Source organism: Oreochromis aureus, linkage group 8 (genome assembly GCF_013358895.1).
Source record: "Oreochromis aureus strain Israel breed Guangdong linkage group 8, ZZ_aureus, whole genome shotgun sequence".
NCBI classification, from domain to species: domain Eukaryota; kingdom Metazoa; phylum Chordata; class Actinopteri; order Cichliformes; family Cichlidae; genus Oreochromis; species Oreochromis aureus.
The window spans coordinates 19,808,210-19,823,467 of NC_052949.1; the positions used below are offsets into that span (position 1 = coordinate 19,808,210).

The following is a 15,258-nucleotide window of genomic DNA, read 5'->3' on the forward strand; positions in this document are numbered from 1 at the left end:
AGCTGCACTTCAAAGCACCGTATCCCAAGGAAGTAGTCCGTGTTTTGAGTGTGTTTTTTAATTTACAACTTGTTGTTACCAACGGGAATACTTGATCTTTACATTGTGTGAATTGCAAGCAATAGGCGGCGCTAATGCTCTCCCGTTAGCGTAATGAATATTTAAAACCAACGAAGAAGAAGCGTTAGCTGCATATTTCCTGTTGCTTCTCTGATGTCCTGACTTACGTTTCAACTACTGGTTGTTAAGGTTTGTAATGATAAAATTTCTCTTGTAAAAAGACACACATATAACTGTTTAAGAACATTTTGTGTATGTAGTGATGGATAATGAATAAAAACCCCGACCACCTCGGAATCTTGAATCAATAACGCCGTCCGTTAGCCTTAGCGTAGCATTAGCATGGTTAGCGGTAGCAAGCTGCAAGCTTGCAAAAGATCTTTAATCTTTGTAGCAATATGGAATTAAGATGGTTGGTAGTTCTGCAGGCATGCCTTTATACAGTAATAACTCGGCATGTAAATGCTAGTGGAGCAGAAAAGTGAACCTTTTAAAATTAGAGGTCTGCATTTTTGATTTAAGGCTAACGCCGTCCCTTTGCGGTCACAAAATGAATGAATTATAATTCTTCATGCTTTGCTTGATGTAATGCAGGGAAGGAAAGATGTCAGGTGCTGGGGGAGGAAAGCGTCCCCCAGGCGGGGACAGCCCCCCTGGCCCACCTGAAAAGAAAAGCAAGAAAGAAGAGAAGACCACCACCACGCTAATTGAGCCAATACGCATAGCTGGAGTCTCCTCTACGGTGAGTTATATGGTCATCACGTTCTCAAGGCACAATCTGTCATCTATTTTTGCCAGACAACATCTACAATCCCTAACACTCATTATTTCATTTCTCTGTTTGTATGCGTTTGTTAATTACAGGAGGAAATGGACATGAAGGTTCTCCAGTTCAAGAATAAGAAGCTATGTGAACGCTTGGAGCAGAGACAGGCGATGGAGGATGAGCTGAGAGAGAAAATTGAGAAGCTGGAGAAGAGACAAGCCACTGATGACACTACCTTGCTGATTGTTAATCGCTACTGGTCACAGGTAATTCTGTGCATTTCATTATATTATTAGAATCCATTCTTGAATTTTAGTTTCCACTCTAACCTGATTTAAGAACTGGCACATTTTATGAAAACCTCATGTAAACGCAGCAATCAGATGAATCCATTTTTTTAGCACGCTTGCATTTGGATGAGGCAAACCAATTTGGCTTATATCTGGTAATTACAGATCTTAACGTTTTTTCGTGCTACCACTTATAGCAGGCACATGTGCATGTATAAATTAAGAAAGCATTGCCCAGCTCTTCCATCTGATGGGTTGTCATCTTTTTATAATTTGTAAGGATTTGAGTGTTATAAAAATAACTCCCAAAAGCTATATAGGTGTTATAGATAATCCTGGAACCTTAGGCAGGTTATATAGTAGGTTTCATCCAGATTGATCAGCATGTCTAGGAGGATAGTTGTTATATACATAGGTCCAGGCTCCTCCTCCTATGTATGCTGTATATGTTTTCCACCTGCCTGCCTTAACCTGATTGTACACATAGTGACAGGTATTGGTCGTTTATCAGGATGTTTAGAAGTTATTTAGCACCAGGTTCTCCACAAAGATGAGTCCACAATTGGAGAGGGGCGGCCGTTGTTCGGCTGTCCCCCAGTCCCCCAGTCCAGTCACAAACAGCTGTCCTTCACCGGTGGGCTGTTCAGTCATAATCCTGCAGATGGTAGCTTTGCACCTTTGGTTCCTCAGCCAAGCACTATACACCAAATGTCTGAACCTGCAGTTCCTCTTGTACTGAGCAGGGTTACTATTGCAACTACACATCATCAGTAGGGTCTAATCCCAGCTCACGTTCCCTATTGGTAGGTGAACAATCCAACGCTTGGTGAATTCTGCTTCACAATGATAGGAAGAGCCGACATCGAAGGATCAAAAAGCAGTGTCGCTATACATATACTTAGCTGTACTAAGGCTTAAACTCATGGTAATAACTTGTAAAGAGAATTAACACCTTCTTCTTTCTATGTCTATCTGACTTGCAGTTGGAAGAGAACGTGCGCATTCTGCGTAAACGTATTGAGCCAGATCCTCCAGTCGTTTCTACCCCTGCCCCACCCTCAGCAACCATCCCTGACCAAACACCAATGGAGGAAGATAGTGTCAACCTGGCTTCGCCTTCTGGCGTGCCTCCCCCTCCTGTGCCAGAGGCCCAGAACGAGGGTGAGCGGCCAGAGCAGCAACAGGAGGAGCGTCAGGAAGAGGAGCAGCAGCAGCCCCCTCCTCCCACTGGGTCAGACGATTTACTGACACCATCAGAGCCACAATCGGATTCAAAAACAGGTTAGCAATTTTTTAAAATGACAAATCGTCTGTCATAGACTATTGTAATCTGTTTGCCTTATTCATTCATTCTCAATTTAACTTAGTGTATCTTTATGACTTTCATTACTCATGAAGTTACATCAGTCTGAGTCACTACTATTTTTATTGATAGCTAATTTTATGCAACAAGACTGCACTTCATGCCTTGTAATTTAAGGATATTCTTGTTTATTGTGTATTGACCATTTTTCAAGATGCCTAATAAATTATAGTGAGGCAAAGGGGAATGATAGTGGGCTAAAGAAGGCAACTGTTACAGCTTTTCTTTCATCTGTTAGCATGTACTGCTGGCTACAAACTGCAGAATTTTAGTGTATTATCAAGACTTTAGTCCCAGTCTACACAGTCTGTATTTGGTAGATTTGCTTTTTCTTTGCTTTGTATTTAAATAACAAATTTGAAAATGCTTGTTTATACCAGACTGTACCACATTGGACCACACTGTGCTAGCAATATATACTGTTTTCATTTTTTTCAAAAAAATGTGATATTTAAGAATTCTAGTAAATTGTTATTTGCTGACTTTATCATTTTTACATATGTGCAGATACATCACCACCACCTCCTCCCCTGAGTGAAAATGCCAAGGGTTTCTTGTCGACTCTGGAGCAGAGCAGTGAGGAGGAACTAACTCTGCACCTCCAGGACCGCATGCAGTTTAGCAAAGAAGCCATCGCCTGCTTGGTCTGCGTCTTTGATAGGCTGCACAGTCACATCAGTGACATGTGCAAGGTGGTCCAAGCTGCAGGTAACTGTGGAGAAATGTTTGTTATTGACACTTAAATATACAGTTATAGTCAGAAGTTTACATACGTTTATCATAGTGATTTCTTTGAACTGTTCTTTTTCCAGTTTATTATCTTGAATGACATTAAAAGTCAAAAATTAGGTGCACAAGTTTGAATTTAATATGGATTTTTTCTAATTCACACAGGGTTAAATTTTTTTTATACAGAATCAAATATATACATACACTCATTTAAAGTGGGTGTGTGTGTGTTTGGATATGGATACGTTTGACCCTGTGTGGTTTTAAAAAATCTAAAATAAATTCAAAATCACTCTATCCTGAAAAAAGAACAGTTCAAAGAAATCATTCAAAAGTCCAAATTACCCTGAGATTCATGGCCATGAGTGTAAGTAAACCTCTGACAACGGTATCTTACATCGTTTACATTAAACTAATTACTAGATACTTGAGTTTAATGCATCATAACTGAGTTGTTGGAGTGCTTCCTTTGATACTTGTTAGTTTGGCCAAATTAGAATGACAGTATTGTTTTTTTTGTTTTTTGTTTTTTTTTTTGTTTGGCAGGATTTGAAGATGACGGCCAGTCTGACATCATTAATCTGAACTGCACTCTGCTGGACGAGAACACTCGACTGCGAGACTTAGCCACTCTCCTGCAGGGGAGACACCATAAGATGTCCATGGAGGTACAATGTCCTTAGTATTGTTTAAGCGACTCACCATGCACGTTGACGGTTTGCAAGTGTAGTTATTTCGAGTGTGTCAGGGTGAATGAATGAGGAAAACTAGTTAGACAATTTCTTATGGTCGCTAATTCTTAGTGATGCAGCAACTATTCACATGTCCCACTCTCCTGCAGTATAATGAGCTCGTGGACAAGGTGACCAGCTCAGAGACCAAGGTGACTGAGATGGAGACAACGGTGGAGGACCTGCAGTGGGACATTGAGAAACTGCGCAATAGGGAACAAAAGCTTAACAAACACCTAGCAGAGGCCATGGAGCAGGTGTGTTGTTTAATGGCCCCTTGCAACTTTTGCATCAGCCCCCCCCCCCTTTTTTTTTTCTTTCTTTCTTTTTATAGTGTGCATATTTATTTTTAAATCTTTCCACTAGGTGTGGGCTCTGTCGTTTTTCCTCTAATACATGAGTTGACATTGATAAGGCTGTAAGCATCAATGCATGTCAAAACAGCTGCTTCTACTGATGCACAGCCCAAAGGTGGGCTGTGCATCAGTAGAAGCACAGCAGTTTTCTGATCATGAAAATTGGATGTCAGAAGAATTACAAAGTAGAGTTGTATGCTTTTGTTCATAAGTACAGACAAACACAATCTGCTTTAATTAGCCAAATGTATTCTTTTGAGTCTTTGTTGAACACATTAGTTACATATTTTCATGATAGTGCAAATTGGAATTAGTTTATCGTTGCTGGTTTATAGTCCATGCTTCCTTACAGAGCTGCTTCAGGTCTGGCATATTCTTAGAAAGTCTGGTGTGCACTTGAGGTGGATTGGATTAAGATCTAAGTTCTGAGTGGTTGTTTTGAAAGGCAGATTGCCCTTTTTTGTAGTAAGCTTTACTTTGAAGTTTGACAAATGTATCCTGCTGGATCATCTAACACCACAGATTTTGTTTCTCTCTGTAGGCTGATTGCAGGTCTAATTTGTGAGTTTCCATCTCTATGCAAATCATCAGTTTTTAGTTAGAAAGCACAGGAACCTGCTGAAGTCACCTCAGCAGATGTTTCTTCTGAAGTACAAACTAAATATTTCTGCTTTTGTGAGTTAAAGTGGCTCTAACCCCAAACTTCCAATCTTGCTTCATGGATTTGATCTCAAGCCCGGGTCGGCAAGATTTGTTTTTCTTTTTCCTTTTTCCTTTTAAATGTACACTATAAGACTTTGATGCAAACTATGTGGATATGCACACAAGTGTTATTAGTTAAAATAGATTGTTTGTCTATAACTGCATGTGCAGATGTGACACATTTTTTAAATGCACACAATAAGAATCATTTACTTTACGTTGTTACTTCCTGACACATTTTCTGTGTTTTCTGTCTGCAGCTAAAGTCAGGATACAGCAGCACTGGCAGCTCAGGTGGGCTGGCTGGAGGCCAGATTACACTGAATATTCAAAAGGTTAGATGAAAGTACATGTTTAAATCTTTACTTAGTGTTGTGTAACACATTTTTATATGCAACTTGCCCCCAAAAGTCCACATTTCTTTATCAATGTGGTGCTCTTTTTTCTTTTTTTTAATAGTTTGAGAGTCTCAATGCAGAGCTGGAGCACAACCAGGAGCTGGCAAATAGCCGCATGGCAGAATTGGAGAAACTACAGGTGGAGCTCCAGGAGGCTGTGAGGGAGAGTGAGAAGCTCAAGGTAAATGTATTTGAATCTGCATACCTGTGAGACAGGAGGCTAATTTAATTTTCCTTCTTTATTTGAATGATCTTCATGGTTTAGCCCTGCGTGTCATCTCACTCCACATCTGGGCTTTTCAGATGGACCTGCGTAATATTCCAGAGGAGGTTGTGAAGGAAACGTTGGAGTACAAATGTCTGCAGTCTCAGTTCTCCCTCCTGTACAACGAGTCTCTAGGAGTGAAAACCCAGCTGGATGAGGCACGGGCTCTCCTGCTCACTGCGAAGAACGCCCATCTCCGACAGATTGAGCACATGGAGGTGACTCTCAGAGCTTTTCTTTGTGTGTTTGTGTCAACATTAATATGATTTATGATTCAGAGAAAGGATGACACTCCGGAGCAGCTCCTTCAAGCCTAAGCTTGCAGTGCACTGGCAGAAAGTCAGTTTGTTGTGTATTGTTTTTTTTACAGTTTAAACTTGTATGTGTTGTTATTAGTGCTGTCAGCGTTAATCTCGTTAAAATGACGTTAACCATAACTGCATTGATGCGGCAAATCTCCGTTAACGAGGTAACCGCGCTGACGCCGTGCAGCCCCACGCACGGGGCGATCCGCGGTAACTCGTTAACAGAGATTTGCCGCGTTAATGCAGTTAAGGTGTTAACGTCACTTAAACGAGATTAACGCTGACAGCACTAGTTGTTATTAATGCTCAGAAACATGGAGAATAATGTCTCATTGTTTTTAACCTTTCAGAGTGATGAGCTGTCTCTTCAGAAGAAGCTGCGGACTGAGGTCATCCAGCTGGAGGATACTCTGGCCCAGGTGCGCAAAGAATATGAGATGCTGCGTATTGAATTTGAGCAGAACCTGGCAGCCAACGAGCAAGCAGGTACCTTTTCAAAACACTCTCACACTTCAGTCTGGGAGATTGTTTTGCGTGTGTATTCGTCTGCCGAGAATGAAACTGTATTTGTTATATTTTTTTAATGTGCTTCAAAGCTCAGTAGAAGAATCCACTCAAGTGGATATTAAGGAAGATATCAGTCAGCAAACTAATCCTCTCTCAGCTCTGCAGAGAATATTGCATATCATCCGTATCAAGGTGTCAGTTCTGTGTGATTAAACTCATCATTTACAGCTTCATGATGCTAGCTGAGAGTGCTGAATGAGTCAAACTCAAAAACACCCACTGACTGTCGGGCTTTCATCTTTTTCTCAGGACCAATCAACAGGGAGATGCGACACTTGATCAGCAGCCTCCAGAACCACAACCTGCAGTTGAAAGGCGACGTGCAGCGCTACAAGAGGAAATTGCGGGAAACGCAGCTGGAGATCAACAAGGTAGGTTGCGTCATTTACTAACATGCACTTACATTATCTAATTGAGGTGTCTGTTCTGAGGTGTCTGATGATGATTCTCAGTAAAACCGTTGTGCCATCAACAGTTACGCTGTCAGAGTGGTGACACTGGAGTTCTGATTTTGGAGGAGACGACGAGCGACAGCATTGACGTGAAAAAGGAGGAGGATGACGACCAGGAGGAAGAAGAGGAGAGGAGGAGGGAGCTGGAGAGACAGCGAGCCCGAGAGAGGGAGCGGGAGAGGGAGAGGGAGGCCGAGCGAGAACGAGAGAGGGAGCGGGAGAGAGAGAGGCAGCGCAGCGACGAGCTGAAGAGGAAAGACTCAGACACACTGAAGATGCTCAGAGTAGAACTCAAGTACACTGCCCTCTATTTAACTCCACATTCATATGTAGTAACTAAATGCAATAAACACACATTTCCTAAAATGTTGTTACTCTCATGATGAATATTTTTAAATTATCTTTATTATAAAACAAATAGGAAGTCATGCAGATTGCAGGAAGTCTAGTCTTAGTGTTACTCTAAGAACTGCAAAGTCTGCCAGTGTTTTGTTATCATAATTAGAAGCACGCTGCTAATTAAAATGCCATGACTGTTTATTTTAATGTAATCACTAACCAATCAGGAAAGCCCAAGAGTCCCAGAAAGAGATGAAGCTTCTGCTGGACATGTATAAGTCAGCGCCAAAGGAGCAAAGAGATAAAGTGCAGCTGATGGCGGCCGAACGCAAATCTAAAGCTGAGGTTTGTTTTGTTTTTCTTTCCGCTTGTACTCTTTCACTTACTTTTTAGAGCATCTGGTAGGTCAGATATTTAACAAAACAAAGTAAACTCCTGTCTCCTATGGTCCAGGTGGATGAGCTGAGGATGCGAGTACGAGAGCTCGAGGAGAGGGAGAGGAAGGAGAGCAAAAAACTGGCTGATGAAGACGCCCTCAGGAAAATACGAGTGGCAGAAGAGACCATTGAGCACCTGCAGAAGAAACTCGCTGCCACTAAACAGGTGCGTGTGTAGTGCAGTGGTAATCTTCTCAGAGCACTTCACCTTAACCTTTGTTTTTACCTCCCCATTATTTTTCTTTTACTTTCCAAATTGTAAAAAGTTAATAACGGCAAAACGTGATGCCTAAGAAGCTCGTCCTAAGCTCTTTGTCTTCCATGTTAAGAGTTTTGTATCTAATAAAATATTTGAACCATAAGCTTTATAAAAATGCCATATTGAAGCTTTTGGGGATTCCACCGGTGTTGAATATAAACAATCAGCGGTGTTAAGATTGAAAGTAGTGCAGTGAGTATTGCATTTGCCTAAGAAAGGAGTTCTACTAATCTTAGACGATCAAAGAGGAACTGAAAGCTTGCGCTGTGGCCTGGGTCTGATCAGCTGAGTATGCTAATGCTAACTTGCAGGTAATGTTTTGAGCTGTCACGATTATTGTTACTGGCACCATCCCTTTGATAATCCATGCGCTCAAATTTGAATTTCTTTTGCGATTTTTACTTTTTTATTTTTTGCCCTTTTTCAGTAGGCACTCCCAATTTCAGTGTTAGGACATCCATGTCTAGTGGCACTTAAAAGCATTTGTCTTTGCTGGAGCACCAACAGCTCTCTTAACACCTGAAATGCTGAAATGTCAGCACATTGTCTATAGTTGTCTGTTTTTACCTGGTTCACTGGAGACAGGGCAAAGTGTTTTCACTGGGATATAAACTGCAGATTTTGTACTAGAAAGCTGGCGGGTTAAAGTTCTCAAATGGTAAAAATTTCTAATGAAACGAAGATAAAAAGTTTTTCTTTTTTTAGCACTGTCATTTCTCTCTTTCTTCCTCTTCATCGTAAATGTGCAAAGGTTGTCTTGCGCAATACAGTCTAAATTTGTTGTTCATTTTGCATAACATAAGCTTATGTCATGATTAGTCTGTCCATATTTCACAAGAATTGTTACTCTTAGTGTTGGTCAGATTTTAATGAAACTTGCACACATTGATCACCTTCACTCTAATTTTACTAACGGTCAGGATCAGGGTCATATTTGTTGTTTTTGGCAAAACCTCCATGCACACTGCTTACAACTTCATCAGATTCTCACTGGATGTTGACTGAACCGAACATTAAATTCTCGATGTTGATACATTTTGCATGCACATATTGATAAAGACAAAATTTCCTGAAATAGCTTGAAAGATCACTTTGCCACGCATGGTACATAACACTAGTGTCCTGTGTGGTATGGTGATGATCATGACCTGCTGGCTGACTCCCATGATGTTTTGTGCCTTCCTATCGCCATTGTGTTAACATAAGTAGTATGGTCAGCGCTTGTGCATGTGCATGCTTTGTGTGGCTATGGTTACTAATGATCATGTGGTCATCAGACTCCTGAACTTCAATGCTTTAATAGAGCAAGGTTATTGTGTCCTGGATATGGCTGTTTGTGCAATACAGTCTTATCACTTTCTTTTTGTACTCGACACTTTATACTAACCGGTGAATTGTGAGCCAGGTGAGCTGCTATGCCACTGATGTTCTGGTTACTTTGAAAAGCAACTTAAACTTTATGCTATCTAGCAGAAATGTATTCAGCCTTTTGTCTCGCAGGAACACTGTGCCACGATGGTTCTGACAGTTTAAGGGGAACAGTTTTAGGCCAGAGAGTGAGAATTCATTTTGGGTGGGGACCTATTTTTTTTTTCGGTTGAGCCAATGTGATAAATTTTCAGTATGCAAAGCACTCTGAGCTCACTCACTTGGCTGTGCTGTCATGCAAATGTTGAAACACTTAAGGAATTTCATTTGTAAGAAAATGCAGAAAATAAGAGGGCAGATACTCATGACATTCAAATCTTTATCTGCCTTCGGTTAAACGCTGTTCAAGTCATGTCACTGTTATTCTGTACGGATGGTGGATACACCCATATTAGATAATGGGATGCTTTTTTTTTTCTTGTCATGATATTAATTTTGCTGTGAGTAGGAGAGGTTTATGAATAAATGTTAATCACTATCTTCACCTATGTCAGCCAAGAAATGGTGAATTCTGGTGCAAATAACTGAACATTAAGAAAACAGATGTTGAGCTCTGATGGTCTGTATGTCCTCATGCTTGGGAGGTCTTGCAGAACATAATTAACAGGAGGTAAAACACAGCCTGCAGTGAAATATTTATTCAGCTTTTCACTTTTGCCTTAATATCTGGTATAAAGTTAAAGCGCAGCAACTAAAACTCCAGTGGTGTCAGATGTGTTTGATTTGTTCCCCTCGGTCCTCGGCTGCCAAAACTATCCAATAAACAGGCTACTTATGAGTTCATCTGACTTTTGTTTATAGGCCCTAGCTGGTTCATAAAAAAAAACAGCTTGAACCAAAATTTACAAATAAAGCAAAGCTAATTTTTTTAGCTAAAAACAAACCAGGTGTGTCTGTATCGAGACGTCCGCAGTCTTGAATAGTAGGGTGGGAATCTTTGGCAGTATCTTGATTCAATTCAGAACTGACTGACTCATTAAAAAGAGAGGGAGAGTGGCACAAAATCGTGGCTCTTAGTCCAGTGTACTGTGTCAAACTTCTGCTTTTTGCCCACTGAGCTGCGAACACCACCTACATGAAAATTCAGCTAATTGATGTGCATCATAGTCTCAAGAGAAGAGGCAGAGAATTGTGTACGAGTATAAGGCTTTTTCCCCCCTTTATTTTTTGATGCATAACTTATGCATTTAACTAAATGCTTCTCTTTTGTCAGTAGTGTTGAACAGCTGTTGAGCAGCACTGCTAATGCTGGGGAAAAGCCATCTTTATCCCAGAAACAACTTTGTTTTAGTGCTGGAGCTTGTCATAGACTAATGTTAGTAAAAGCTTTATGAAACGATTTGTTCTCTAGAGTATATTATACAATCATAAAATCAAAATACAGCCTAACAACTGCTTTTAGTGAAAATTAATAAGGCGACAAGGGAAGCATTTCCGAGCTGTATACCAGGGGCTGTCAAAAACGAGGCCCGGGGGCCAGAATCTGCCCGGCAAAGACTCCAATCCAGCCCCTGGAAGGTATTGGAAAATGCATTTTTGAAATTTTAACTGTGTTTTCTTAAGTTTTACAGCTTTTCCTATTAATTAAGACCTACCCTCAGCCATTCATACAGTAGCAACGTAGTAACAGATAAACAGCTAAAAGACAGAAAGGGTTCTGTTTTTCACCATCTATAGAAATTGCACTTTTTCTTATATTAAGACATCTCATAGGTTAATTGTGTAGGTAAATGTCTTTACACTGACAGAAAGTGGAGTTTGATTCATTCGACTTCAGATCAAAACGGGTTCTGTGTGGCAGACCATGTAAAATGAGTTGGATATCCAAATTCTGTGTTAGTTTGATACCATGAACTAGTGATGGCTGACTATAAGTTTAATGTAAGATAGGATGGCATCCCCAAATGAAAAGAAAGTTGCTCATTCTTGATGGCACAATGATCAAGGATGCACAGGTTTTCAGAACTGGGGAAAAAAAAAAGAAAAGCGTCTTTGTTTGTGTCTTTGAGTCGTAAGAGAGTAGTTTGGAAAATTAAATCCTTGTGATTCTTTTACAATTATTTAGAAGTGGTACTGTTGGAGGTCAAACCTGCGTGTCCTCGTCACATTCTTATCTTAAAGACTGAAAACTGCTGTTGAAATTGAGCCCCGCCTGTTTCATAAACTGGAGGGCAGAAGCAGCACAGCTGACTGTCACTCTTTTCACTGTTTTTAATATCTGACGCACGTGTTTTTCAGGAGGAGGAAGCCCTGTTGAGTGAGATGGATGTAACAGGCCAGGCCTTTGAAGACATGCAGGAGCAGAACAGCCGGCTGTTGCAGCAGTTGCGCGAGAAGGACGATGCCAATTTTAAGCTGATGAGCGAGCGAATTAAATCTAACCAGATCTACAAGCTGCTGAAAGAGGAGAAGGAGGAGCTGGCTGACCAAGTTCTTGCATTCAAAACCCAGGTGAGGTGCAACTTTAACCTGACAAGGCAGCACTTGTGGGTTTAAAAAAAATTAAATAAAATTATGTGTCGGGGCAGTGAAGCACTCGCTGGCTACTTTTTGCTTGCTCTTTTAGGTGGATGCCCAGCTGCTGGTTGTGCAGAAATTGGAAGAAAAAGAGGGAGTCCTACAGAGCACCCTGGCAGCTCTGGAAAAGGAACTGGCTGTCAGAACACAAGCACTAGAGCTGAACAAGAGGAAGGTGAGGAGGGCCATCAATCATAAGGATGTTTTATATAGAGAATCCACTTTAGAAGACCCCTGTTTATGTTGACCCAAAACAAGCCAGTGTAATCCCTCCACAGGGTCTGTTTTTTACCTAACACTGGTGCTGTAGGCCAGAAGCACAGGCTCTGATGCTACACTGTCCAAATATTTGAGACTTCGTCATCTCATTGTCATTTAAGCATGTAAAAAGTTCAAATATTAGACCCAGAATTTGTCCCTGTGGCCACATTTGCTTTCTTTTTTTTTTTTTTTAAGTAGTTTTGGTTTCAATGTTTCTGGTAATTGATGGGAAGCACTGCAGACACTGAGACAAAGTTATTGAGATCATCTTGTCGCATATAAGGTTTTTTTTTTTGCCCACAAATAAGAACAATCGCCAATAACATTAAAATGGGTCCGAAAACACAATAAAGGGACTGCTTACGTAATAGAACAGAGTTGAAGAATAGCCTAAAAACTCATAATGCTCACCGTACCACCGCCACATTACATCTGAAAGTTGTCATCGTTAGGTGTTTTTATTGAGTGCGCCTGTTTCCTTCCTCGCTGCAGGCAGTGGAGGCCGCACAGCTGGCAGAGGACCTGAAGGTGCAGCTGGAGCACACGCAGGCCAAGCTGAAGGAGATCCAAGTCTCTGTGGCTGAGAACCGCACTGCCCGGGAGAGGGAGAGCAGCAACCTGAAGCGAGCACAGGTATGTTTGCACTGCGAGTGTCACTCCAAACCTAAAGCTCTGATTGGAGGATGCAGGTCTAACATCTCTGGGATTCTGTCCTTACAGGAGGATCTGTCCAGGCTCAGAAGGAAGCTGGAGAAACAAAAGAAGGTGGAGATGTACTCGGATGCAGACGAGATTCTGCAGGAGGAGATCAATCAGTACAAGGTGAGAAAGAGGAGGCTGTGTGCAGAGAACACAAACACACCAATAGCTCCCAGGCACAATCTGAAGTTAGATAGCTACATAAAACATAACTGTCTAGTAAAATTAATGCAAATGCTCCGGCTTTGGAATTTGCTTTACTGGCTGTGTTTCAGTTGTAAGCATGGGCCATTCAGTGATTTGTCTGTGCTTCGGGGACATGAAACTTGTTTGTTATACCCTTTAGTATTAGTTATATTACTCAGGAAATTTAGGTAATGACTGAGCTCGCATATGGCCCATACACATGTGTGTTTGTCTGTCTTCAGGCCAAGCTGCGTTGCCCCTGTTGTAACACCCGAGACAAGGAGACGGTGCTCACCAAGTGTTTCCACGTTTTCTGCTACGAATGTCTGAAGATGCGTTACGACACCCGACAGAGGAAGTGCCCCAAGTGCAACTGTGCATTCGGAGCCAACGACTTCCACCGCATCTACATCACTTAAGTCACTCTGGAAGAAGAAGAAGAAAACGAGGCGTGACTACAGAAAATAGTAGACAGAACCAAAGGAGAGAAATAAATAGAAAAATGATAAAGGAACTGGAGATTTATTCAAAGAGGCAGACATTTTTGGGATCACAGATGAGTGTGTCCCCTGTTTTTAATCTCTTTGGAAGGACTTGTTTTAATCCATCTTGGTTATTTTTTTTCATTAAGTTGGTGACCAAACAGAAAAGCCCTTTTCAGACATTAAATGCATGACATCCTGTCAGTCAAACACGGGTCATTTTTAATGCTCCTAACGGCTTTACAGTGACGCAGAGAGCCACGGTACGCTCCACAATTCCCTAATGTTTAGTTGTCTTACCCGCTGTCACTGAGAGCAGAGTCTCTGAGTCAGCACGCGCTGCAGCAAATGATAACAAAATCCTCCCACCCCTATCACGCCGGCTCCGAGAGCAATCACTCTTCTGAATTGGGAATTGGGGGAAAAGCATCATGGAGGAGTGTTTTTAATCTTATTTTAAATGGAAAAAAACAGTTCTTAAGCACATGCTGTTGGTGTCAAAAGCATTGCAGTGAGCTGCGCAACTTGCAATGTAAATTCATAAGACTTTAGTGAGTGATCAAGGTTGCTAGGTCCAAATTAGTGAGATTGCTGCTGTGAAAATGTGATCAGGGTGCTCAGTCTGACTCAAAGCGGGCCGGCTCATGAGTGCATGTCTGAAAAGGGTTTTAGTGACACATCGGACTGAGAGTGTTTGTTTTGTAGTTAATAAACAGTTTTTTTTTCATGCACAGTGATTTTTCTCTTACAAGTTGAGCTGCTCGGCACTGTTCTCCTGTCTTTGTTCTTTACTGTGTTAAAATGGTCTCTTTTTCACATACCGGGCCCACTTTTGCAGTCTCTCTCTCTCTCTCTTTTATCTTTTAATGTATCGTTTTAAAAACTTGGAACTGCAGTGAACTGTGTTCGATCATCTTGAAATATTGCTTTGAATTGTTTAAGTCCTGCTGGTATTTTGGAGGTCCCATAAAGTCATTGAAGCTGAAGTTTAAACTCACAAATTAAAAGAAGTCGTTCTTTACAGCCCCCAGGCTCGCATGGTTACAACTAAATATGTTTCTAATATATAAAGCAAAACAGCCAGAGCTGCCTTACGTCTTTAGTTATGCTATAGTATTAACAATGCCTGAGAGACATCAGCTAGTTTGGCTCCCACTCAGCACATGCAGGAGTGTTTGGATCACCTTGGGCAAGGTCCTCTGTGTGTGTTCATCCTGTTGCCATGGTTCCTGCCTGAGAGTTTGACACAACATCTGCAGCTTATAGTGCCTCATTACCGATGAAATCACTGCAGTGGAAAGTCAGCTCATATGGGTGTCCTTAGTGGGCTGTGCTGCTCCAGGTCCTCTTTAGACCGCTTTCCTAAAGGTTAGCCGTGACAGTCAAGTAGAAAAACATCTGTGCAACAACATGCGTCGAACATAATTGAGCCAATGAAAACGACTTTTTTTCCCCTCGCTCTCTGATCTGATGATGTGAGCTATTTAGTGGGAGATTGGTTAGCGTCTGTTTGACGTTAGCTTGTGTGGGAAAGGCAGTTTGCACCATGTTACAAACACATAAAAAACTTCCAGGCTGCATAGAAGAAGAGTGAATATGTGAAAAAAGAGGCTTTATAGGGCATTTGGGAAGTGTTATCCCAGCCTTTCCTGAGATTTGGCTCTAA

At 41.3% G+C, this 15,258-nt stretch overlaps 1 protein-coding gene across 1 annotated transcript; it reads left to right on the forward strand.

Moving 5' to 3' along the window:
• The first annotated feature begins 105 nt into the window (after window positions 1–105).
• Window positions 106–14,618, forward strand: rnf40 (ring finger protein 40). Its single transcript, XM_031739288.2, has 20 exons — window positions 106–249; window positions 655–802; window positions 925–1,092; window positions 2,100–2,397; window positions 2,987–3,187; window positions 3,755–3,876; window positions 4,050–4,196; window positions 5,258–5,332; window positions 5,457–5,576; window positions 5,699–5,878; window positions 6,316–6,451; window positions 6,782–6,903; window positions 7,008–7,279; window positions 7,551–7,668; window positions 7,777–7,926; window positions 11,686–11,898; window positions 12,014–12,139; window positions 12,718–12,858; window positions 12,946–13,047; window positions 13,353–14,618. Exons 2-20 carry the CDS (start codon window positions 665–667, stop codon window positions 13,527–13,529), a joined length of 3,006 nt encoding a protein of 1,001 aa, XP_031595148.1. The 5' UTR covers window positions 106–249; window positions 655–664; the 3' UTR covers window positions 13,530–14,618.
• Window positions 14,619–15,258: the final 640 nt, after the last annotated feature.

Bases quoted from the DNA above. Each gene is read 5' to 3' on its own strand.
- rnf40 (XM_031739288.2), top strand. From the start codon at position 665: ATGTCAGGTGCTGGGGGAGGAAAGCGTCCCCCAGGCGGGGACAGCCCC. The intron at 1,093-2,099 runs GTAATTCTGTGC...TCTGACTTGCAG, and splicing joins TTAATCGCTACTGGTCACAG to TTGGAAGAGAACGTGCGCAT. The intron at 6,904-7,007 runs GTAGGTTGCGTC...TGCCATCAACAG, and splicing joins CGCAGCTGGAGATCAACAAG to TTACGCTGTCAGAGTGGTGA.